This window comes from Agelaius phoeniceus, chromosome 1, assembly GCF_051311805.1.
Source record: "Agelaius phoeniceus isolate bAgePho1 chromosome 1, bAgePho1.hap1, whole genome shotgun sequence".
In the NCBI taxonomy this organism is placed as follows: Eukaryota; Metazoa; Chordata; class Aves; order Passeriformes; family Icteridae; genus Agelaius; species Agelaius phoeniceus.
This window is the reverse complement of record NC_135265.1, coordinates 44,562,788-44,589,378: the sequence shown is the minus strand read 5'-3', so window position 1 is coordinate 44,589,378 and position 26,591 is coordinate 44,562,788. Positions and strand designations below refer to the sequence as shown.

Here is a 26,591-nt window from a genome sequence, read left to right as displayed (position 1 = left end):
GGGCGGGAGCGGCCGGGAGAGGGTGGGAGAGAGGCGGCCCGCGGGGCAGCTTCCTCCCGCTCTCCCTTCCTCGTCCGGCGGCCGCAAGGAGCGGACCATGGCCCGCAGCCGCCGCCGGGAAGGCTCCGCGCCGGGCACTGCCCCGCCGCCAGGTCCCCCCGGGGGCAGCGGGCCCTGGGCTCGGGGTTAGAGCCTCGCCCTCGGGCAGGAGCGGGGCCATGGGCACGGCGTCGTCCCTGGTGAGCCCGGCGGGCGCTGTCGGGGAGGTGATCGAAGACACGTACGGCGGCGGCGGCGGCGAGGCCTGCGAGATCCCGGTGGAGGTGAAGCCCAAGGCGCGGCTGCTGCGCGGCTCCCTGCGGCGCGTCGGCGGCTCCCGGCCCGGCGGCCTCATCGGGGCCAGCTTCAAGTCGACGGCCTCGGTGCAGGAGCTGGAGTGCGTGGCCGAGTACGAGCGCCTGAGGAAGGAGTACGAGATCTTCCGCGTCAGCAAGAACAACGAGGTGGCCTCCATGGTGAAGAAGGAGGCCAAGCTGGACAGGGAGAACAAGCGGCTGCGCGCCGAGCTGCAGGTAGCGCCCGCCATCCCGCGGGTACTGAGGGCGCTGAGCCGCGATGCTGAGGCTGCCAGGGACTCATCCCGCTTCCTGGGGAAAGCTGTGGCAGGGAGGTGACGGGTGCGAGGGAAGGCAAGGTGCTGCGTGTGAAAAACGCTAATCACTTGTTTTTATAATTTTAAAAGTTTATAGTAATAGAATGGTTATAAAAAAATAGTAATACAATTAGAGTAATAATAATTTGGACAATTGGAATTAGGACAATATGAGATAATAGAGGCAAAGAGTTACGGACGTCCGGGTACCTTTTTCTGGGCAGCACGAGCCCGAAAATGGACACCCATTAACAAAGGATTAACCTTTAAAAACAATAGCCTGTTGCATATTCATACCCTTCATACATGATGCATAAATTCCATTCAAACACAGGATTCTATCTGGTCATCGTCAGCTTCTTCCTCTGAATCTTAGCAGCGCCTTCGAGGAGGGAAGAAGTTTGTTTCTTCGGATAAGAGGGCAATAAACTCTTTTTCTCTGAAAGATTTAGGTGTCTTGTGGCTGCTATTTCGCTGCAAGTCCTTTCTTTAAAAAAAGTATCTTACATAGCATAGTGTCTATTTTAACTTTTTTTATAACCCAAAACTATATTTAACACACTACTTAAGAGAATTAATACAGCATTACTTTCTAACACAACATATATAATATTCATTTTTAATATTTGCGAAAAGCCAATCGTAAAATATTGAAAGCATTTTTCACACTGGGGAAGTGGTGTCCCGGTGCTCTCCTGCCGAGCCATCGGGATGCCGTCAAAGTGCACCTCTGGGGATGGGAACTGTGCTCTCTGCAGCTGTGGCGACCTGGGAATGGGCTGAAGTTGTGCCACGGGAGGCTTAGGCAGGATATTGAAAAAGGTTCCTCATCCAGAGGGTGTTGGACACTGGAATAGACTCCCCAGGGAAGTGGTCACAGCACAAGCCTGACAGAGTTCAAGAAGTGTTTGGACAATGCTTCTGAGCACAGGGTGTGACTCTTGGGGTGTCCTGTGCAGGGCTGGGAGTTGGACTTGATGGTCCTCATGGTTCCCTTGCAATTCAGAGTATTCTCTGATTCTGGCTGCCCTACAGTAAGGAAAGATACAGGGTGCTGAGATAATACTGTAGTCAGACCTGAAAAGTAATCTAAAACATCTTACGGGCAATAAAACTCTGAAAAAAATTAAATACTGAATGTTTTCAGGCACTTCAGAAAACATACCAGAAAATACTTAGAGAGAAAGAAAGTGCATTGGAAGCTAAATACCAAGCCATGGAGAGAGCTGCTACTTTTGAACATGATCGAGACAAGGTCAAAAGGCAATTCAAGGTATGGTTTGACTTTTCTATTCCTGGGAAAATGACCAAAAAAGATGGATGTCACTTGTTTACATTCCACAAATGAACCCTTCTCCAAAAGCCTTCATGAGAGCCTCTTCTTCTTAAAGATACCTTAGAGTGTCATAGCTGTAGATGCCTATTTCCATTAAAATAATCCTATCAAAAACTCTCTGTAAGACTAAGAGGAAAAAATATGAAATAACTTTATAAATATTAAAAGGAGAATATGAAGGGATACATCAGAAACTAAATTCCTGCATTGAATTTGAACACAGGAGTATATTCATATTTGAGAATGACAAGAAAACACGAGCTGCAAATTGTCACATGCTGAAGTGTGTTCGATAAGTAAATAATGGAGCTCCACAGAGTTCCATTATACATGTTATACCTTGAATTGTAAGGTGTAACATATCTAGCTTATATTTTTTTTAAAAACTGTGTATTGGTGCATCTCTTTTGGCTGCAAAAATATGATAGAGGCAGTTTGCACTCCCTGCAGGAACGACTTGAAAGGCCAGGCAGATGGTTCTGCTTTTCCTTTGCTGCAGATGATACTTCTGCCACCCAAAACAGGTCCTAGTTTTTCACTATTTTCAAGATTCTTCATGTCCTTAATTTTAGCTGTCTGTAGCTACATGCAGTTCATGTTTGTCAGATATATAAAAAGAGGATTGGTTCTGACCTTATTTAAGAAAATGAGACTTGAAGACTACTTCATTTCTTTGAATTTAAAACTAGGTTAATGCTTTCTTTCCCACATGATGGTAATAAGTTACAAACAGGACATCTGGGAGATGCTTCATCAATTTCTGTCGAAGGAAATTGATATTTCTGCAACAATAAAATGTAAATACAAGATTATATGTAATTGTAAATAAAAACATGGGAGAATAAAAGGGAACCTTTGAAAAAATTGTTACATGTAGCAATTTTAGAAGACAATAAAGTTTAATAAGTAAAAATACTTGTTTTCATTTTTAATGAACATGCTAATACAGGCTTCTTTCAGAATGGTATGCTAAGGTTTATAATGGTAAAATTTTAAAAATGGATAATTTTAAACTGTGGTTTCCTGCTTATTTCTGATTCATGATGGCTTCAGATTGACATTTTAATGCCTTTGCCTGGTAAATGAATGCTAAAAACTTACTTTTCCAATTGAAAGTAGATAACATGAGCTCAGGAATAGATGCTGATTTTTTTTCCTTCCTGCTAATAGATTTTTAGAGAAACTAAAGAAAATGAGATTCAGGACTTACTGAGGGCCAAACGAGAGCTAGAAGCAAAACTCCAGAGACTCCAGGCCCAGGGAATCCAAGTGTTTGATCCTGAAGAGTCTGATTCTGATGATAATTGTACAGATGTTACAGGTGAGCATTTCGTCCCCAACACTTTATGTTTGAACATGACGAAGTCTCCAAATAGTAAAGCAGAAGACAGATATTTATGTTGTTTTGAAAAAAAAGTTTTATTAATCCATGTGAAAAGCAGCTTAAAGTAGTTTGAAGGGTAAAAGCAACAAACCTTGCAAACTTGGTTTAGATTGTGGGAACCTCACATTTCTGGTGTTACAAATCAATAAATGAAGAAAGAGAACTGTCTAGACAGTTACTTGAACACTTTTTAAAAGTTGTTCTATTAGCTGTTCTGAGTTTTCTAGTCTTCTCTGAGTTCTCTTATTCTGTATCTGAGAGACGATGCTCCAAAATATCCAAAAATCACACCAGAAACTAGAGGGAGTCTTAGACACTTTGGATGATGACATATGCCAGTGTCAGATGCTGTGTGTTCCAGAACAGCAATTAGATCTTTAACAAAGAAGAAGTAGGTACAAAACTTGTATGAGGAATTTACTACCATGGAAAGAGTTCAGATGGGTATGTGAGTAATCTATGTAATAGCAAATATTAGGAAATACCCTCAGCCTTCGGTGTCACGGATTCTCGTTAATTTTGTCAAGCAACCATTAAGAACTACAGCACACAAAGGTGTAAGGAAATCTGCTGAAGGAAAAAAAAATTATGGTTAGTGGTATGTGGCTGGAGTATTTAGAACTGACAATTTATCTTGTGTAGTGAAAATGAAGAGGGTTTTTTTTTGTTTGTTTTCCAATTCCTAGCTGCTGGGGCGCCATCTGAATACTGGAATGGAGGAGTGTTGGGAAGTGAGCCATCCATGGGTAGTATGATGCAACTTCAGCAGTCTTTCAGAGGGCCTGAATTTGCTCATAGCTCCATAGATGTAGAGGGACCATTTGCAAATATAAACAGAGGTAAGTAATGACAATTCATTTTGCTGGGATTGTAGGTGTCTGTGGAATTTTTTCAACTATTCTTAAATAACTGTGTTCCTTCTTAGATCCTTTTCTGTCCACTCTTGGGTAATTTAACTAAAGGATTATTTGGACTTCTTTGTAAAAATAAAAGGAAATGTAGCTAAGTTATGTTTAATATACATGATGACCATGGTATGTGTAGCAGTGATTTTAGCAAACAGCAATTACCAGTGCTTTGTTGTGAGTGTGTTCCTTATGTTGACAGTGGAAGATAGTGGCTCCTTCTTTCAATATCTGCTGGTGTTCTTTTTTTCCATTTGTGTTCAGGTTCTCTACTTCCTGAGTATGAATGTCACATTTGTATTAGAATAAATTATACCACTGTTTTGTTCATTGATTTTTCATGGATTTTGAGTCTGCCTAGGAGGCCACTTAAGGAAATCTGATTGTAAGACCAGGATATACAGTTGTTATGTAAATCAGTGCTTGATATTTTCTTGTCAATAATTGTTGCTTTTGAACTTTGTTTCCCAAGTGCCTTCTTGTAAATTGGCTTCTGATGCTCTGGTTTCCTTCACTGTTGTCCTGGCTCTGGAACCTCTCCTGGATATAGTTGGTTTTTGGCAGTTTTTCTCTTTTTAGTTTAATCCTTCAGGCTCTGTCTGATTCAGAAATCTGTGCCTGCAAAGTGGGAGGGGTGGGCCTTCCCTGTGATGGCTCCAGCTTCATATACTAAGCCTTTCATCAACCTGTGTGGTCCTGAGAAGAGAACCTATTCCTGTCTTGAAAGAATGACCAGCCACAAAATGAAGAGTCCAAGAAAATTTTAAAACTTATTGCTTCTGTAGGGAATAAACTTACAATGCTATAGAAAGAAATGGATTTTTTTTTCTCTGGAAGAGGAAGTTCCCACAGTGTTTTGCTGTCATTTATTCACATGGTCTAATTGAAATACACATAGATCTGAAGGACAGAAAAGTGTTTGGTTATGAGTGAATTTATTGCTCCTGCATATTGGTACTTATTTTACAACTATCAGCTTGATTTTGTGGAAACATTTCATCAATCCTTTTAAAGGAGATAATATATTTAACACTTTTATTTTGCCACATTGTCAAATTGTGTGGCATTATCAGATGGTATGAGTTCCCAACATTTGTAAAATTTAAATAATTGAGTAAAAACTCTGCTACTATTTTAAATAAAATGTAGTATTCATGATGTTAAGAGGTGATGACTTAACTGTTATGTGGTGTGATGACATGTGAAGATGTCTAAGACTTCATTTTGATTTTTTTTGTCCATTGGCAGATGATTGGGATGCTGCTGTTGCCAGTTTATTGCAGGTTACTCCTCTGTTTTCCCACTCTCTGTGGAGTAACACAGTAAGATGTTATATTATCAATACTGATGAGACTCAGCCAGAAGTGACCATCTTCATTAGAGTGAGTACCCCCAAACCTGTGCTCACTTATGTGCTGTCTTCTTTCCAATGTGATGCTGGTTCAGAAATTTGTCTAATACTTCTTGAAAGCTTTAGTAGGTGTAATCTGATTTCAGTGAAATCAGTAAAAGTATTGTCAAGGGCTTCAGGGGAACAAACTGCTTAGAGAAAAGAAACTGAGATTTGTTTGATAGGTCCTTAGTGCTATGCATGATTGGTAATAAAGCACTGTTGCTCACATTTGCTTTCAGAACTACTCTCCAAAACTTCAGAGAGTCTGTGAAACAATGGGGTACTTCTTTCAAGTCATTAATTTTTCAACAGAGAATGAAAGGCCTCTTCAGGATGTAAGAAAATGGGAAATAGAAAAAAGTTCATTAGTAATTTTGCTCCTGCATTTAACTTTGCCAAGGTGAGTATTTTCCAGGCTGGTGAAACAAATGGCAGCTTGTAATTTATGCAGAGTGCATAGCTTATTAAAATGTATGGGATGCTTTACTCAGTATGTTTCCTAAGCTAGTAACTTCAAAGTGATGCTCCTTCAAACTTAGGTTTGCTAGTGCAGACACTTAAAAGAATGTATCAGCTTTGTACCATTTTCTTTTTCTTGTAGCTACAAATTCTCTTAAAATACAGCTTGAACAATGTCTTAATAACATACAGAAGTGTTTTGCTTTCCAAGAGGAGCTCGCTGTTGTGCATGCAGTTATGTCTTAGGAATTCAAGATGGCTGATGTGAATGTACTCAGTGTTTTTCATTTGCTTATCTAGCCTTACACCTGTCCATAGTATTTGGGGTTTATTCTATCACATATTAGTTCTGGTTTTGGCTGTCTTTCAGACTAATTTCATGGCTCTCCTGTGTGTTACTGTATGCTGTCTTTTGACAGCTTTGATTTAGTGAAGTCATGATGTTTCATGACAAATACTGATGGAATGTGGTCTGTTTGTTCAGTGAGTAATTTCTTAACCTTCTAGAAGAAGAAGCATGATTCACTAAAGAAAATACACCAAAGGAGGGATACTTTTGAATTGTGTTAGGAATGTTACTGTTATGTGTTATATGCTGTTGCCAAATAACCCAGTTTTATGTATGTGAAGCAAAAATGTGTAAGAAAAAAATATTCAGGGAAAAAAACCCAAACCTATTAATTTAGAGAATTTATCTTAGAAAAACTCTGATGAAAATTGTCGTACTTGTGTAAAGATGGTAATATTTGAGCAATCTTGTCTGCTATTATCAGCATCCTCAAGTAGTATAGTTCCTTCTGTGGAACAGCAATAGATATCTGTGGATGTCATTCACATATATAAATGCAAAGTGCTTTTGAATTTGGAGGTGTCAAATTCTCATTTTTAAATACTATAAATTGAAAAACTGTCACCCAAGACATCTGAAAAATACTAAAGGACTCTTCCTAAAAAGATAGAACAGAACCTTCAGATAACTGGCAGCAAAGCATATATATGACGCTTATTCATCATATGTGAAACCATACTTTTTCCATGCAAGGCAATTACCTTTCACTCTGCATATTGCTATGACAGGAAAAACAGCTTTAAATTTACCAAACAATAATCGTAAAAATTAATACATGGTTTTGCTGGTTTTGGTACAAGTAGCATAAATCTCTCTCTTACTTTTTCTTGCTTCAGAATTTTTCTCAAATTCTCTGTTGAAGTATTTTATTGCTTTTTTGCTATAAATAGATATGACTTTTGAATTAGATTTTGCAGTGAAACCCATCTTTGGAGCTTGTGTTGATTGAACTGTTTACTACAGCAGTGTAATATAGCACAAGAATGCTGATTTCCAATCTAGTTGTTTGTTGGAGGACTGTGAAGAAGCCTTCTTGAGAAATCCAGAAGAAAAGCCCCGGTTAATTTACCACAGAAGGGAGGATGGCAAAGTCAGTTCAGTCTCAGTGCAACAGTTAATTGAGCAAATTTCTTGCATGAACAAAGCAAAGGTATGGTATTTAAAAATTGCTGTAAACAACACTGCATGCTGATAGTCCCAGATTTTAGAGGAAATGGCATTTCACTCATTGCTCTGGCTGCTCATTCTGTCAGCAGATTGATGAAGCTGAAATTTATGAATGTTATGAAATTTTCATTAGCAGGGGAGAAAAAAAAAGCCACTGCATTTTCACTGAAAAAAAATGGCTATGCTATAAGGTTAGAATTTCTTACCTGTACTTAGGCATTCAAATGGCAAAGTTGTTTATCTGAGGTCCCTCTGTACCCACTGAAGGGAATGAAGTATACCTCTAGAGAGATTCCTGCTGCCTAAAAATCGATCAGTTATGATCTATTTTCCCCTACAGAGACAACAGTTCTGTAGTTCAGCTGTTCTCTCAGTTGAGAACAGCTGAAACTAGATGCCCAACTTTTAAAGTTCTTAGGCAAAGTGAATCTTACCTAAGGAAGGCAACAGAATGGAATTTAAATGTGTTCCAGAATGTTTTTGTTGCAAGTCCTAAATATTGTTCTCAGTTGGATTCAGAGTTGTGTCATGCTTTTCCATTTACTTTTTCAGATGATTGACCATGTTGGAGGTAAGGAGGAAGGAGCATATGAAATCTATAATTATGTGGAAAAAATAATTAAACAGGTAAAGTACATGATGCATTTTAGCTTTTTATGTCTGTGTTGATTTATGATCTTAAAATTATGTCAGTGTGATTATTATGCAGTACTTAGGTGTGATTCAAAAGTATCTCCCTGTTTTATTAATATCTGGCAAGCAAGGAAATGTGCAAGTGGAAAATAAAACCCCAAACTGAGCAGTGTTTTTATGGACAGAAGCACTGGACCATGGGAAGGGGCTCTATTTATGAGCCTTAATTAGCTCTTAATTTCTCTTTATCCATATCATAGATGCATCTTCTCCTTTTTCTTGTGGTGAGTTGTTTCCAGTATGAGATATTTAAAATCAATGTCTTGAGACCTGTACATTCAGAGTTAACTTAGTTTCATTTAATTGCTTATTTATTTATGTTCTTTGCTACCCTGCAAGGAAATGAGCATATTGGTGTTAGTAGAGCCACACTCATACTGAGACTAACAGCATATGTGCTAGCACTATAGTTGTGTTTTTTTCCATGTAATTTCTTTTTACCTAGGATATATTGGGGTGTGAAATGACAGACCTAGAAGGCAAGGATCTGGGTAATAAGGAAGACTCCACTGCTCCTGAAGAAGAAGTTTTTGGTGATGTATTGTGGGATGCACATGATGAACAAGAACAGATGGAAGCTTTTCAGCAGGCCTCTAATTCAACATGTGAGCTGGGATTTGAGAAAGTGAGTACATGATAAAGGTGTATGGATGAAGAGAAAGTATTAACTCACTTTCATCCCTTGTTGGGCAAGATGCATTTCTACAGAAGAAGCTGTGTCTGAGAGCACCCTTAAGGCTATCACTCCTTATGCTGGAAGAAGCCATATGTCTGATATAGATGGCATATTTCTTTTCTGGGAGAGATGCCAGTTGGTGTGTTGTTGAATGACATTGATGAAGAAGTAGTTGTTGTGCCCACACTGGAGAAAAGCACTATAACAGTGTGCCAGAAGCAGAGCATCCTCTTAGACCTTGGTCAGCAATTGAAAACACTCTTGAGTATCTATTTTTTCTTCTTCTATTTTTTTTATTTCTCTTTTATTTTTCCCCGAGGAAATCCAATCTCTTTCTTGACACCTGGAGTTAGGTCTTTAGGAGATGGTTAATGAAAAGATTTCATCTCATCATGCAGCCATAAAAGAAGAAAGGAAACTTTATAGTGGAAAGCTGCTGAATACCTCAGTACTTACTCATTACTGGAAATAATTTTTTAAAACTTTGCAAGTTGTGAGTATCAGGAATAGTTATATGTTGGGAAGATATAATGAATGTAGGAAGGTAGACATTAAAGTCATCACAGAATGTGGTGCAGTAGTTGACTTTGGCAGTGTAACATAAGCATGCATTTTCTGTTACTGCATTTAAATTCTTAGTACCCCTATTTTACTAGCACAATATATTCTTTTACTCCACCACTCCTATATTGGTAATGGTTTGGAGGATTGTACCATCTTTACTACATTCTAAAGCAATAGAATAACAGAACATTAAAGAAAAAATACCAATGCATATCTAAATGCACCTCTTACTTTGAAGACAAAATATTTCTCCCAAGCAAGTGAAGGGTGTTTTGCTTTGGTTTATTTTGTCATCTTCTGAAATATTTTTGGACATTCGTATGCTGTAAGAAAGCCTTCCTTTGTATGCATTTGTATGCTCAAAATAGTCATTCATGGCAAATGCCAACATTTTCCTGGCAACTGTATCCAGTGCAGTGGAGTAGTTTGGGGAAAGGGTGGGGCAAGGAAGCCTGAACTAACAAAGAACACTGTACCACTGAAGATTCCATTTTAAATAGTTTTGAAGAAAGTGTTAATTAATTCTGCACTTTTTTAAAAAGAGATAATAAATTCTGTGGTTTAAGTGTTTCCTTGCAATATCTATTTACACTTGTATTGTATTGCATTTCAAATTTCCCCTTTACCTTAATAAACTGGTACATGCATTTTGAATTGAAATGGTTTACAATACCAGGCATTATATTTCTCCCTTAAACACTGGACTATTTATAATAATTGCTTCTTTTTTACAGTATTTTGAACGTCTGAATGACCTAGTAGCAGCACCAGCACCAATTCCACCATTGCTTGTATCAGGAGGACCAGGCTCTGGGAAATCTCTCCTTCTGTCTAAGTGGTAGTTTAAATTTATTTTTTTTAATATGAACAAAATTTAAGAAAAGAGTTTCCATTACATTTCCAACATTGTGTCAGTAATAAGAGATAAAATGGGGGCATTTACAAAGTGCTAACCCTATTGAAGCATCCTGGAAAGATTTGTGATATTTGAGTAGCTAATTTCATCTGGGCTGCCTTTGACAGCTCCCTAATGCCAGCTGCAGCACCTTATGATAAGGCATCACTTACAAATCTATCTTTGCACAGCATTACAATGTGGTTTTGATAGCTCAATTGTGTTGCCCTTCTCTCATACACAAGAAGGGTCTGAAATAAAGAAAGGATCCTCATCATTTATGATAGACCATAGAATTTTATGGTCACTTGTATGCTATGACAAAATTTGCTGATAAACTGGTGGTGTCATTGCTTTTTGAAAGTTTAGTGGCACATGACTGTTCAGTGCCAGGAAGGACACTTGCTAATTGCTATCAGTAATAGCGAGAGTGAAAATGGAATCTGACATTAAAAGTTCAATTGTAGCTCAGGAAATGTCTATCCTGTTTTGTAAGATAAACATGGAACACATGTAGCTAAGATACCCTTTGGCAAAACTGATGCATTTTTTTTGAGATCTATTTGCAAAATTACTGTCTGTTGAGTCTTCTTTTTTTCTTCTCTTCTTTCATTAGGATCCAATTACAGCAGAAGCATTCTCCAAACACTCTGATTCTTTACCACTTTGTTGGGAGGCCCATGTCTACCAGTTCAGAATCTGCATTGATAATTAAGCGCCTTACTCTGAAGGTAATGCTGTATTACATGTCCTTTGCATGCATTGCATCCATGCATTGCATCTTTCTCTGTGTGGGTGTGTGTGGCTGTGTGTGGGTGTGTGTGCAAAGATAATATTTTCTACAATTTTTTCAGCATCAGTGAAAAGTAATACAAATGTAGTAGAAAAATATTCAGGTTCAGATTGGTCAGGGCTCTGGGCAGCCTGGTGTGGTTGAAGATGCCCCTGCTCGTTGCAGGGAGTTTGACTAGGTGGCCTTTTAAAGCTCATTCCAATCCAAACTCTTCTGTGAGTCTATGAAATGTAAAGTGTTATAGGATGAGGGGAATCTGATCCTATACACTTAATGTATCTCAACTAAATAGCATCTCTGGGATATTCATAATAGATCAGCATTAGCAGTTATGTTTCCAGTGACCTATATTGATGACTTATAAAACCATAAAATTATACTCCTTCCAAAATTCCCTGCCATCTGGCTGATGAGAGAGGCAGGTGGTACATCTTGTGTCTATGTGCTTAGAAACCCAAGGCTATGCTGGCCACTTGGCACCATCTTGTTCCTAGACTAGACTCTCTCCTATATTAATTTATTTTTAATTGTGTGCTAAATACGTGGGGAATAAGAAGGATCATTTTTGGACCAGGGTCTGAACTTGCTTTTTTCATCACAAGAGTAGCACTAAGGGCCTTACAGTACTAAAACCTGTAGAAAAATGAATGCAGTTCTTTCATCTGTCTTAGATGTGTGCCTGTTTAATCTGTGCAACTTCAAGTCCTTTAAGTCTCCATATTTCTTGTGTGTTGTGTAAATGTTATCTCTCTAGAATTTACACACTGAGTTCAAGAAACATTCTTTGTTCTGCATATGCCAGCTTTCTGCATATACTAGAAGGAAAGAATTCTGTGTGAACTTGACTAGAAGAATGCCCCCACATCCCATGGAGTTTTTTTGGGGGGAGATGGTGAGGTAGGGGGGGTAGAACAGCTTTTTGCTCTTTTTTTTTTTTACTTTTTGTGTCTATAGGACTTCTTTCAACTATCCTAGCTGATTTTTAAGGTAGAATTTCCTGTACATGTTTATAATTCTGCAGCTTATGCAACACTCTTGGTTAGTATCACCTCTGACTTTCGATCCAGCTAAACTTCTGGAAGAGTTTCCCCGTTGGCTGGAAAAGCTTTCTGCACGCCATCAAGGCAGCATTATTATAATTATTGACTCTATTGACCAAATACAGGTATGTTTTCAAGATCTTTGCCATTTGTCAGTCTAACAGGAATCTTGACTATTGTAATAGGCTCAGTCATAGCTATGTAACAAAAATATTAGTGTTTGCTTTGCTCTGAAAAAAACATAGTTTTGTAAAAAGTACAGTTGAGTTATTTTTGTAGATAAACTTTTTTATGGTTGTTTTGGTATTTTTCTTCTAAATTTTATCTTTACACCTTAATTTTTGAGCAATCTGGTTACATTACTTATCCAAAGATTAAAGGCTGTGAGCTGACTTATTGGGCACATAAATAGCCTGGTTTTTATGAGGTGAACATATCAACAATAGTATTCTATCTGCTTTATTTAGTGTACAGTTGTGCTAATACATATAAGTGGGTCATTTAGTACTGTCTAGAGGACCAGTTCATGAAAGATTTTAAAAGACTGGAGAATTTAGGGCTCCTTTCATTGGGTTGCACAGTTGATGAAACATAGCAACTTCTGGCATTGTTTTGAACAACCTCTGTGTTAAGAAATGAAAATTTGTTTTTAAGCAAGCTGAGAAGCATATGAAGTGGTTGATAGATCCACTGCCAGTGAACGTGAGAGTGATTGTATCAGTGAATGTAGAAACGTGTCCACAGGCGTGGAGGTATGTTATATTTCTGTGATGTGACAAATTATCCTGGCCTAGAGTTATTATTTCAAATTGCAGTTACTCATTGAAGAGCAGACAGATTTGTCAAGATGTGGAATTTAATAGGATAAGATTTTGTAACCTATGAGGAAAATGAAAGCTTCTCTGTTTTAGCTGCAGTGACAGATTTTAGCCTTTGGAAAACCAGATTTTTGTTTTACTGTGATGGATCTACCCAAATGACTGTATGAAAGATGATATTAAATGCAGTCAGATGCACATCAAGAACTGCAGTATCATGATGTAGATTCAGGACAAGGCTAAAAGTGAAAATTTTACTTCAGATGACTAGAATTTCATAGTAGCAGGGAACAGCTTCAATTATTGCTTTGATATAAATCTTTAAAAAGCCCTGGAACTCTGATGTCTTTTTTTTTTTACTCTTTTGTGCTATTTAATAAGGTTCAAATATGACTTTTTTCTCTCTTACCAAAGGTTATGGCCCACTCTTCATCTTGATCCACTGAATTCCAAAGATGTTAAATCTCTCATTAGTGCAGAATGTAACTCTGCAAATGTTAAATTGACTAAAGAGCAGGTATGTCTGTTGCAGTTCTTCTAAAATACCTTACTCCAGTATAACTTTTAATAAAAGCATGGAAAGATTAAATTAGCCCAGCTGCCAGAGCAAAGAATTATATTTAGCTAACTAAATATGATTGCTCAAGATAGCATGAAGTTTGAGTATTTTACCCCATGGCTCACAGCCCTGAAACACAGAAGGAACAACATAAATTTTTAACAGAAAAACTGTGCAGTTACACATACTGCTGTAAATATGATATTTTATTTTAGAATACCAGAAGGTTTAATTATGTTTTAATTAATTATTTTTGGATAATAATGTAACAATCACTGACAGATTGGGAAAAACAGTATTTCACCTTTGCCCTTGAGACTGATTCTGTAAGGTAACCTTCATGTTGAGATACAATGTTAGACCCTAACTCTGCATCTTAAATTCAAATGGGAATTTTCGCTTATATGCTCCTATAGCTGGAAATGGGTGCAGTATTTTGTAGTAGTACTTACCATTTGGTAGTACTTACCATGTTATAGTCTTCGGATGTTGCACATAAAATAATATCTAGAACTTTTGTTTTCTTCTCAATGTTTTATTTCCGTAGTTAGTTTCATCTCAGTTCACAGATGATTATTTAAAATGTTGTAGGAGAAGAAGCTTGAGAGACATTGTCGTTCCGCCACAACTTGCAATGCTCTGTATGTCACTCTCTTGGGCAAAACCATTGCTTGGTAAGTTGAGGTGTTTGGAAATTACTATGGTCATCACTAGATTAGAGGACTTCAAGTAGGTTAGCCTTTTGAAATACTTTCATGTAAACAGAATGAATCTTGTTAGAAAAAAACGATGCCCTCCTCTGACTCTGAATGCAACAGGAACAGAAATCAGAGTTTACAGTCACCAGTTTGATACTAAGTGAATCCAAGCAGTTGTATCTATTTGTTTTTAGCTCTTCTATTTCTATTTTATTTTAATTTGTTCTTCTTTATGGGTGTATCAGTTGCTTCAGTGGTTTTTAAAGGTATTTGGAGAATGTTGGTATTGTGTTGTTAAACAGCTAAATTCAGATGTGTTGTATTTTCTGGTTTACGAGAGAGTTTGCCCCACAGATTTTTAAGGCTACAAGGAAGGTCAACAACTGTTTAGTTTAACTTCCTGCATATGGTCCTTAGCCTTGTTTACTTCCTGCTGTGGAGAAAATTAATCTTCCCTGTTGTGCAAGAGAATACCTAATAAGTGCATTGGCTTCTTATTAACCTAGACTTCATCTTGTTGAGAAAGATGCATTTTTAGTTAAGAGACTCCCAGAAGATGATACACTAATTGGTAATTTACTCCAGGTGACTGATTTCATTATTTTTGTTCATGTTTTATGTTCTAGAAGACTTAATTGCTCCTGAAAATGTGCTTTGTAAATGCATTAAATTAAATAGCAGCATGTGGTTTTATCTTTATCCATCTTGATGTTCCTGCTTGTACTCCTGCTGGAGAAAAGAACATTGCAGCCTAAGTTTTTTAATAAAGCTGTTGCGGCTATTTAGAAAAATCAGGCAATATGACAGAAATCAGAAGTTGGCTTGGAAGAACTCACCTCTTCTTTGTTGAAATCTCACCAGGTGCTGTGCACCTTTTGAACCCAGTAGAAATCCAGAGAATGTTTGAGATGGAACTCTTGTGTAGTTCCAAATCAATCTTACTCAGCCAAATTTAATATGCTAAACCTTACCCTTTTTGTCCTTCTGCTCAGTGTTGGAAATACAGGAAACATTGATGAGATTCTTCAGCAGTGTTGCCAGTGTCAAGACACAGTGTCACTGTACAGGCTTGTTCTGAGATCAATTCAGGAATCATTGCAGAGTGATAAAGAGAAAGATCTTTTGAGAGAGGTAAGCAGAGAATGCATCACTGTTTCTAGAGGTAATGAATACTCTTCCCCGTAAAGAGTTTTTCTTAACTTAAAAGTAAATACAAATTTATATTGGTTCATATGTATGATTCAGAGATTATTGTGTATTATTAGTATAGAAGGGACAATTTAATTAGTGTAATTACATCTGTTGGATAATTATAGAATGTATGACTGCTTTGTGTTAAATAACAACTGAGTTGTTGTCTCACAGAATAAAGCAGAGCTTTTTCACTATGATGTGATACAGAATTAGCACTTCCTTGCTGATCACTACCATCATCTAGTGATTAATTACATTGAGCATAGTAAGTGCAATCAAAACATGCTGTCTTATGAATACAGGCATTGCTTATTACATTTCTGACTCCTCTTCCTACCTATGCAGAATTCCCTCTTGTGCAAAACATTTTTTTAATTAGTACACAATACTCTTACTTGCTGCTTCTTTGGTTCTGGAAAGTCTGAGGAGCCATTTGTTTGTCCCAGAGTGTCCCATTTGGTGCTTTATGTATTAGAATATTAAACCATTAACACTGAGGTCTCTGCTTTGAGAAGATGGAGATGGCCGATCTTTATGAAACCCTGTATAGGCAGGGTTTTTTTCCTTTGGCTATAAAATTATCACAGTGATAAACAGTATTTTTCTTGAGATTTCAGTGTAACTAAGTTCTCCAGGAAATATTGCTAACTGTGTGAAATCTTGTTTTCTGCTTCGTGCAGATACTGTGTGTCATTGGTGTCAGCCACAATGGGGTGAGCGAGTCAGAGCTGATGGAGCTTTATCCTGAGCTGACTTCTGCAGTGCTGGCCTCACTCCTTCACAGCCTGCACAAAATGTGTCTGCTGACATTTGGCTGTGGTTTGCTGAAGTTCCAGCACCTCCAGGTAAAGTTTGTAATTCTAAATATGTGCAAGTGAAACTCCAACCCCTGACTCCAACCCCTGTTTTTTTAGATAAGTTCTGTTTTTAGCTACCTAGGCCTTGAAATGTATGCTCATCCATTCTCCTTAGATTTAGAAACACCTTGAAAACTACCAGAACTGTGAAAAACCAGTATTGCTGAAAGTCTGGCCTTTCAAATCTTCATAAATTTCAAATCTATTAATTGTTAACTCCATGTATCCTAGAAAACATTAGCTTCCCAAAAAACCAAGAAGAATTGAAAAAGAAAGGAATATGGCTTGAATAACCAGAGCTGTGGTCTAATGCAAGACAATTTGTTTGTAGTGCCTTTGTCATTGGAAGATTTTCAGTTCTACAACATGACATGTGTTTCATCACCCTATCATCAGCACTTAAACAAATTAAATGCATTCTCTTTCTTTTAATTATACTCTCTTTCAGGCTTGGGAGATGGTAAAACTAGAGTATATGGAAGCAGGTGAAAATGTTATTTCTGCCTATAGACAAAAACTAGTGGAATATTTCACCATGCAATTAAGGTAGGTCAGAATTCTTCAAGAAGTCCTAAATTGCAGACTTCATGCCTCATAGATATTTTGGTTTCTTCATATACTTTCTTTGAGTTTAGTAAATTATTATGGCAAAATAACTATGCCAAATTGTCAGCCTAAAAGTTTACTTATTGATGTGTTGCTTTTCAGTCTGGGAAAAGAATGAGGTCTGTGAAGGGGAATGGGTATATGATAAAGTGATTGTGGGGAAATGTAGGGTATGAATTTATACCATATCAGTTATTTTGTGGTCTCCAACCCCTCATGGATTTTTGTGGTTTCCAACCCCCATGGATTTCCCAGTAAATGGTTGGAAATTTGAATTTGATTGGGACTTGAAGCAGAAAATCACTTGTGTTCAGCAAGCAATGAGCACATAGATAAGAGGAGACCTGGTAGGACAGCTGAACATCTACAAGTTCATATTCAGCCTGAAAACTGATTTGCATTTATATCCTGAGTTACTGTGTCCCAGCTGTGGGCTGCTGTTTATTGCTCCTCCAAGCATCTGCTCTTGGGTAGGAGGAAGCCAAGAGGGCCACAGTGTGCCAGACAAAGGAGGCAAAAAGGGACAGTGGGCTGCTGCAGGGCTGAAGTCCTGCTGGCAGGCATAGATTAGCCCATATGGGATGGAGAAGCAGCTTCCTGTGGAGTGCCTGGGGATTCCAGTGCCTTCTGAGGTGAAATTAAAATGAACATATAAGAAAATGGAGTACATAGGTCTTACAGTAATCTGTCTGTTCAGACATTCAGGTGTGGAAATTGTATGCTTGCCTGGTTTTCACATCAAAATGACAATATGCTAGGCCTGTCAGAGTTTTAATTTACATTTGTTTTTCTCTCAATAGTCAAGACCGAGTGACTTGGAGAAGTGCAGATGAACTTCCCTGGCTCTTCCAACAGCAGGGTGATAAGCAAAAGCTACACAAGTGTCTTTTGAATCTCTTTGTGTCCCAAAACCTTTACAAAAGGTACAAAGGTAGAAATTGCTTTGGCCATTCTAAACATCTCATAGTAATTTTTTGTCAATGTAAATCAGAAAGCAACAGATTCAAATTCTTAAACAGTAGAGGCTGAAGTGCTAAATGCTGTTTCCATATAAATAATGTATTTTTTCTACTCTGCTACACCCTGGGGGTGGTAAAGGAATAAATACTGCTGTTGAATAGTGTTAGTCTCCATGGATTGTCTCTGTAGATGCTGTAGCATGACAACATTTGTGCATGTAGGCCTTTTTTCCAAAGCTAGCATCAGTCTGAATAGAGAGGTATCAGAGATAAGATTCTTTTCCTTGTTAAAACAGGGGACATTTTGCAGAATTGCTGAGTTACTGGCAGCTGGTTGGGAAAGATAAGAGCTCTATGGCAGCTGAGTATTTTGACTCTCTGAAAGAATATGAAAAAAGCAGTGAGGGAGAGGAAAGTATGATCTGCCTGGCTGATCTTTATGAGACCCTGGGACGGTTTCTTAAGGACCTAGGTCTTCTCAGTCAGGTAAGTACATTTAGAGATTGTTGTAACAGCAAAAAGGCAAATGAAGCAGAGCTCAGATTGTGCTTTCTGTGGCAGTGGTTAAGTTATTGCAGCGGAGAGGATGCTGCCTGCTGCCCTCACGCTCTGGACTTGGCTGTTCCAGGCTGTAGCTCCTCTGCAGCGCTCTCTGGAGATTCGGGAGACCGCGCTGGATCCAGACCACCCCAGGGTGGCACAGTCACTCCACCAGCTGGCAGGGGTGTATGTTCAGTGGAAGAAGTTTGGAAATGCTGAACAGCTGTATAAGCAGGCACTGGAAATCTCTGAGAACGCCTATGGAGCTGAACACCCTCGGGTGGCCCGTGAACTTGACGCACTTGCAACGTTGTACCAAAAGCAGAACAAGTAAGCTTAATTACACTGCTGGTTTTGTTTTATGTGGAGCTAGTACAAAAAAAAAAAATTAACAGCAAAAGTTTTTTCCTGAAGCTAGAATTTTTCTTCTTTTTTTTTCCAGTTTCATATGTTCAAATACAATCATGAGCATCCCCTCTCTATTCTTGTAGCAGGTCAGATAGGAGGGGCCAATTTTTGTGCTTAGTTTAACAAAAAACTTGCAGAGATAAAGGAGAAATATTGTCTGTCCCTAATCATTTTGTAAATTTTATATTTGAAAATAAGTGTGATTATTCTCAAGAATCTTAAATTTTCAAATCTGTACACTTAAATATCTTAGAATCTTTCCAGGATGCTTATTGATACCACATTTGACATTCTTCTCACACTCCAAATAACTTTCAGATATGAACAAGCTGAGCAACTGAGGAAAAAGTCCTTCAAAATACGCCAGAAAGCAGCAAGGCAGAAAGGCAGTCTGGTAAGGAAGTGCTTGGTATTTAAGAAGAGGTACAGGGCATGTTGCTAAACAGATGTGTGCTAAACAGATGATAAATTGTGTCTGCAGAACTGATAATGCTCCAGGACTTTTGATAATTGTGGACATAGGTAGCTTTGGTAACTGTCCTTTAAATTCTGCTGGAAGTGGAGATGTGTCAATACAATTGGAATGGAGTTGAAAGTGGAAAAGAAAGAAGTGGATATATACATTTCAGAGGTGCAGAATTACAGCCAATATGATTGTGTGTCAAAGTCACAATGGGAAAAGGTGAGCTCCAGAATAGTTGAGGCATTTATCCTACTAGTGAATGCAGTGTTTACTGCAATGGAAAATCCCAGTAAAAGTATAAGGTGACATACAGAGTTTTCCCCTGTTTTCTTCTCCTATGTTGTTTTTCAGCTACAGGGTTTCTCTTGTCATTTTTGAGCTGAGTTTATTATGTAATGCCTGTACTGTAAGAGTCCAGCTAATAACTCCAGAGCTCAAGTTGTAGCTCTAATGAAAGTAGAAAAAACCCATAAACATGTTGCTATTTCCACAGTGATTAAATAAGATTGAATTTGGCTCATGAAGATTTGGCCTATTTCTGTAATGAGTTCTTCTGCAAAAATATTTTTATCAAGACTGCAAAGATCAAAAATAAAGTGTGTAAAAATGGCTGCACTTTTTTTTACTTTATTTTGTTTGTAAGCATTAACTTGTTTGCCCATTTTAAACAGATTATGTGAAGCCATGAGTAGTATTTTATATGCATTTGTATGTCGTGTTTAATTGGAGGTTAAATTGATTTTAAGTTTTGAGGTTCTAAACCTAAGAATTTGATCTGAATTGGTTATTTGAACTGTGGAGTTTAAGCAAATAAGCATGTCTGATACAGGGAAAGAAATGTGACTGCACAGTAACTTGTATTGCCTGGAAATTTTCACCAACATTTCACATTTTTGGTGCAATTTGCTGATAGACTGTAAGTAAGCATTTGCCATGTAGCTCAAAATAGAATTTAAGGAGGATTATTGTGCTACTTAGGCATCAAACTCTTGGTTTTCTGTCTTTAGTGTTAAACTTTGAGTGTACTGCTGACTGGCTTACATTTCCTTCTTTTTGCTGTAGTGTGGCTTTGCTCTCCTGCGTCAAAGAGCCCTGCAGCTGGAAGAGCTCACGTTAGGCAAGGATACATCAGATAATGCTCGAACCCTAAATGAGCTTGGAGTCCTCTACTACCTGCAGAATAATCTTGAGTGAGTTGTACTGATTGTGACACATCCACTCAGATGTCTGAATGGAGGCAGAGCAGGGAGATGTAACTCTAAATGCAGACACATGATCAAATACTTGTCCCTTATTCATTCTACTGGGTTTTGTTCACTGTGAAATTCACTCCTGTTTTCTGTTTGGTGCTGTTGGCATATAGGTATTTACCAAGTCAGTGCACTTCCTGCATTCAGAATTGATGTTCCATGTTTATTAGCATTTGTTGCAAATTCCATTTCTCTCTCAGACTTCTGCCTTCTCTGCTCAGCTTCACTATTTTGTGACTCTCCTTTGCAGTGTTCATCTTTGAACAGCAGAATTGTTGTTTTTCTATGACAGTATTACAAGAAGTCATGACCTAAATATTCACTGTGCTTGTAATCCTTCAGCTTTTACCCTGAAGTCCTGTTAAAAGCCAGAAAGGGCTGGAACAACACAAAGGTGTTCTAAAAGCAGACAGAGATAAACAGTGGTGTTGAAAAAGGGGAATAGAAGGTGCAAGATGGTTCTGATTGTATGTTTAACCACTCTTCACATCAACTTCTTTAGCTGAAGTTTCTTTAGACAGAGGAATCTAAGCTGTGTGTTATGAGGGAATTGTGAATTCAGCTAAATCCCACTCTACTGAACTGAGTCTTTTCAGAGAACAGAAGTGCCCAGCAAAAAAGCACAGAGTTCTGGAAGTATTTTTACAGTTCTTCCTGTACCTGATGTTTAAGGCACCTGTAGCTTTTGGATAATTACAGAAGTATATCCTTATTTAGGATCTGCATACAGAATCACAATCTCCACAGTGAAGGAATTGATTTTTAACAGTTGTTAGACATGTGGGGTTTTCATCAGTTTACTCTCATGAAATGACTGATTATAGAGGAGCAACATTTTATCTAATCTCATATTGTTCAATATTCCATGTTATTCATATGTAGTTCCTGTTAAATGCAACCTTCTTCAAGAGTAGATGTATCTCCACTATTTCATAGGTGAGAAAAGGTATAAACTTTGTTCTAGTGGAGGTTTAAGGAACTTTTTAAAATGGATATCCCTGCTCTGAACCAGCAAGTCCAAGACTTCATGTTGTTAAAATGAAATCATTGGCAGAAGGATATGTCACTTAATGAATAATTATTTGTCACAGATGATCCTCCAGCCCTTGCACCTTTTGACACTTCTCTAAGAGCTCCAGAATTGAACCTACAGTTCTGTGTATAAATGGTCTTTTTTTCTCTAACATAAAATGGATTTTTCTGATTTACTAAGCTGACCTCTTGAGAATAGCATGACAGGGTTTGTGTGGATGTCATGATGAGGAGCTGCCTAGTAATAATGGATGCTGTCAGTCTTATGGGGCATCACCTGTAGTTTTGATAGAGGAGCTGCTGTAAAGCTGAAATGAAATAGTAGCACCCTACTGTAGTGAGCTAAAATGTGCTCTTTGCTTCAGCGGTGACGTTACACAGAGTCTTTTCTACTTTGTCAGTTCTGAACAAATTCTTGTTTCAAACAGGCACTTCAGCCTGTACAGATGTTACCAGCTTTAAAATACTGATGAGCAAATCTGTTGTGTAGGACAGCAGAGCTTTTCCTGAAGCGCTCCTTGGAAATGCGGGAGCGAGTGCTGGGATCCGACCACCCAGACTGCGCGCAGTCTCTGAACAACCTGGCAGCCCTGTACAACGAGAAGAAGCACTATGACAAGGCTGAGGAGCTCTATGAGAAAGCTTTGGACATCAGGAGGAGAGCCTTAGCTCCAGATCATCCCTCCTTGGCTTACACTGTGAAACACCTGGCAGTGCTGTACAAAAAGATGGTGAGCACACACCTGTTATCTCTTCTGTACACCTAAATTAATTGTAATGTCTTTGTCTTGATGGAAAAAATCATGTTTTAGGGTGTAGGAATAGTTCTTTTTACCAATGACCTTGGACTTTACAGTCAGTTTAAGGGAAACTTTTAGAATTATGAGGGAGATAGCGGCTCACAAATAAACTGGCTGAGGCACCTTCAACTTCTTTGACTCAGTGAAAGATGAGCATTACTCCTGTGAAAAAAGCACTTTGTGGAGTAAAATTAACAACAGTATAAACTTCTGCATTTTCTATTTCAAAATGTGTTATGAATATTTGTGTTTGTATATGGTTGTTGTAACCATTAGGTATTATTAGTTTAATAGTGATGTATTGTTTCCGACAGTTGAACCAAGATCAAGTTCCATGGGTTATAAGAATTTTATTTATTTTATATTTTCACATTTTACTGTTCTTCAAAGACAAAAAAGACCTTGATAATCTCTTAGATCAAATTTGCTCATGTTTTTGCTAAATAATTCTTACCTGCTATTGTCTGCATTAAATGGTTTTGGGTCATGTTATTTTCTGCTCACTTCAGCTTCTAATTTTCATTCTGCTAGAAGCTGCAAAACCACTCAATATTTGCATCAAAAACCTCTTTGCTAGTTTGAAGGAGCACAAATTAAAAATCAGTGGAGACAATTATTCCGATAACAGTACAACTGAAAATTCTTTTTACAGCCTTCTCAATGAGACACTTGTGGGCAAAAAGTAAATTAAGAAATGAAGAAATAGACCTAGCTGAGAAACACATTAACTGGGGGTTGAATATGCCCGGTATTTTGGAAAATTAGGTTCTAATAAATAGTCATGATAAATAATTTATGCAGAATATACATATGATTTAGCAAAGTTATCCCCTTATTCTAGAAATAATTAGATCTTCTCCAAGGGTTTTGTTTAAAATAGGTTTTGCTGTTACCATCTTGATACCAGAGAAATTAATAATTTTTTTCATGTTATTTCTAGGGAAAGCTTGACAAGGCTGTTCCTCTGTATGAGCTAGCAGTAGAAATTCGACAGAAGTCATTTGGTCCAAAACACCCCAGTGTAGCAACTGCTCTGGTGAACCTAGCTGTCCTTTACTGTCAGATGGTAAGTTTTTCATGGCTAGCATTTATTTTTCCTGTCTTAGGCTTTTTTATGACTTGTACCTAAATGAAACTAAAGAAACTTGATCATATTGAAAAGGGAAAATCCTTATAGTACTTGCAAATTCTTGGGTTCCATTTTAAACATTGAAAGCATATTTGGCAAGAAAATTGCGTGCAGGGAAAAGATAATTGCTGTGAATGGTAGGCATGATACTGCATCTAGGATGCATTGATACTATGTTGGCAAGAAAAGCCTATGTATTGGACATCTGTATCAAAGAAATACACATCTGTAACAAATAAACTTTCTGCTACCCAAAGAAAAAGCAGATTGAAGCTTTGCCTCTCTATGAACGCGCACTAAAGATTTATGAAGACAGCTTCGGCCAAATGCATCCTCGGGTGGGGGAAACACTGAAAAACTTGGCTGTACTAAGGTAAGATAATATGCTTCAACTTTATAAATGCAAATTACTGCATGAAACAAAACATCTGGGCTTGTGTACTTTCTAGGAAAGTAGAGAGTTTTAAGTACACTATGTTGATAGTATGGTGTATATTTCAATTTAAATGAATTGAGAGACCTGTTTTATTTGCTTGTTTCAAGTTTGTTTTGCTCTTTTCCAAAGCTATGAAAGGGGAGACTTTGAGAAGGCAGCTGAACTTTACAAAAGAGCTATGGAAATAAAAGAAGCAGAGACTTTGTTGATAGGTGGAAAAGCAACTTCTCGACACTCATCAAGTGGAGACACATTCAGCTTAAAAAGTGCATTATCACCAAACGCTTTGCTGGAACATGGACAAAGGTGATGCAAACCTGCTCCAAGAAGAGGCAGTCTCTATGGATATTTTCAAGTAGACAGAAAATTACCAAGATAAATCCATTTTTCCAAGGATTATGTACTGTTTTGGGACTGACACCTGTCTTCATGAATTCTGCCTTAACTTTGCAGACTGTATGGTACAAAGTGAGCTGCTTTCATTGTTCATAGGTACACACATTACTAGCTCAAGTTGTAGCTAATACCAAAACTATGGACTTGATGCCTCCTAGCCCAAGTGCCAGGACTATAACAAATTAAGCTGAACCACTTGTATAAACTCTAAGAGGCATTTCTTACTTCTCTGTTGTAACAGCATGGCTTAGAGAATTTGTGTCTTTTTGTATCATCAATCCTTCCTGCCTTTTTACAAGCCTTTAAAGTTGTTTCTGAAGAAATAGTAATTTTGAAAAAACTTTGAAAATACCGTTTAACCTCAAGTTTTACCTGCAGGGTTATTTCAGATAAGTAAACTTTCATTCAAGGAAGTTGTGCAAAATTAAGTGGTTTCCTTGGGAAACTAGGATATCTAAATATATCATCATCTACAGTTAAAGCTGTTGAAGGATTCCACTCTGTTCAATAAAAATACTTCCAGTGAGGAATCAGGATGAATATGATTATGGCCAGATTTCCTGTTTTTAAACCTTTAGCAATACATCTACTGTTTAGTCTTACTGAATCCCTTAAAATACAAGAATGTTTTTACTAGCTGGGAAAACCTAGTGATGCAAAGTAGATTGCCATCAGATAAAGAAATATCAATCAAATCTACTTGCCTGTTGTATTTCTTAAAACCTGAGTCATTGGAAGAATCAGTCAGAGTTCTATTCTCATTCAGTTCATAAATGTATGCATCAATTTAAATACATACTAAAAAAAGACTTTTTTATAAAATAAGAAGTGTAAGTGGAAAATTATTTGAAACCCTACTATAATACTTCAGAGGCAACTAATGTTAATTCGATCCAGTTTCAAAAATGCAAATGGCCTTCACTTCAAAGGAATACTTGCCTTCCAAGTGTTTTTTCTCTTTTATAGTAGAATTAAATATTACTCATTTCAGCCCTTGTTCTGATTAGGAGGAATTTAGTATTTTGGTAATGCAGTAATTTGGCAAAAGAAAAGGTATATAAAATTGACAGCACAAATATTAAACCCAAATTTGATTTTTAAGATTAAGGTTTAGTTGAAAACAAAAATCAAAAATAGTTACTGAAGGTGTTACAATAGAGGACTAAGAGTAGACACTTTGAAATAGCTCTCTGGATATTTTCCTCTTATTCAGAAAATGGGTTTGTAAACAAAGCAAGGGTTTACCACTCTATTTCAACCACCTTAGAAAGTTTTAAAAACTGGAAAGTTCTTTGCAGGATTGTCACCAACTGAGAAGAGGGGCAAAAGGATAGACAGACAAATACACATGCAAAAAATCCCAAACAAAAATGCCCAACCCCCCTCCCCTCCAAAACCTCAACCTACTCAGTTTGTGTGTGTTTATGTTGCCTGATGTTCTTAGACCCAGTAATTCTCTCCTCTAAAGAGTTATCAGATGCCTGGTCTAGCTTGTCATGTCTATTCTGATTTTAACAGGTACAGTGGTACATCTTCCTCTCCTAAACAGTTTCCCTTATTGTAGCTAGTTTAAATAAGAAGTTACTTTCAAGAGCCTCAGTGTTACTGTTGCTGAACTGTTACTCTTCTTCCATTGAACAACTTCTCTCCAACTTCCTCATCGGTTATAGGGTTGGTTTTGGAATAAGAATTAAAATAAAAAATGAGTCCCTCAAAAGCAGCAGATCCCAACCATCCATTGTCCTTTAGCAAAGAGGGTGAGGAATCCTTGTGCCTACTCTGTGAATCCAAAGAAAGTTTATGAGACAGCTTCCATGGAGCTGTACCTCATGGACAGCAAGGAAAAGTCATTTCTGTATATGGGATATGCCAGATAATACTTCTTTGTACAACTCCACCACAAAGCAGAGGGTCACCACTTTCAATGGAGATTTAATTATACTGTCAGAATATCAACATCTTAATAACATTCATGAGACACTGTAAAAACTGAACACTTTTATAAGATTGCTGAATAAACAAAGCTGGACTTAATCATGGCAATGTACTTTGATTTGTAAGTTCATAACCAAGGAAGCAATAAATATTCTCTTGTGTTTTACAGTTAGAGTACATTATCTCGTGAATATCTTTTTAATTA

At 37.6% G+C, this 26,591-nt stretch overlaps 1 protein-coding gene across 1 annotated transcript; it reads left to right on the top strand.

The window, feature by feature from the left end:
• Positions 1-26,563, top strand: NPHP3 (nephrocystin 3). The gene is made up of 27 exons (XM_054628159.2): positions 1-572; positions 1,800-1,925; positions 3,159-3,309; positions 4,059-4,211; positions 5,526-5,659; positions 5,910-6,070; positions 7,481-7,628; positions 8,198-8,272; positions 8,784-8,963; positions 10,313-10,416; positions 11,090-11,204; positions 12,288-12,431; positions 12,961-13,058; positions 13,539-13,641; positions 14,275-14,357; positions 15,374-15,512; positions 16,256-16,420; positions 16,881-16,978; positions 17,839-17,961; positions 18,294-18,483; positions 18,626-18,867; positions 19,264-19,339; positions 20,471-20,598; positions 22,181-22,421; positions 23,431-23,556; positions 23,877-23,992; positions 24,185-26,563. Exons 1-27 carry the CDS (start codon positions 219-221, stop codon positions 24,363-24,365), a joined length of 3,954 nt encoding a protein of 1,317 aa, XP_054484134.2. The 5' UTR covers positions 1-218; the 3' UTR covers positions 24,366-26,563.
• The last annotated feature ends 28 nt before the right edge of the window (positions 26,564-26,591 follow it).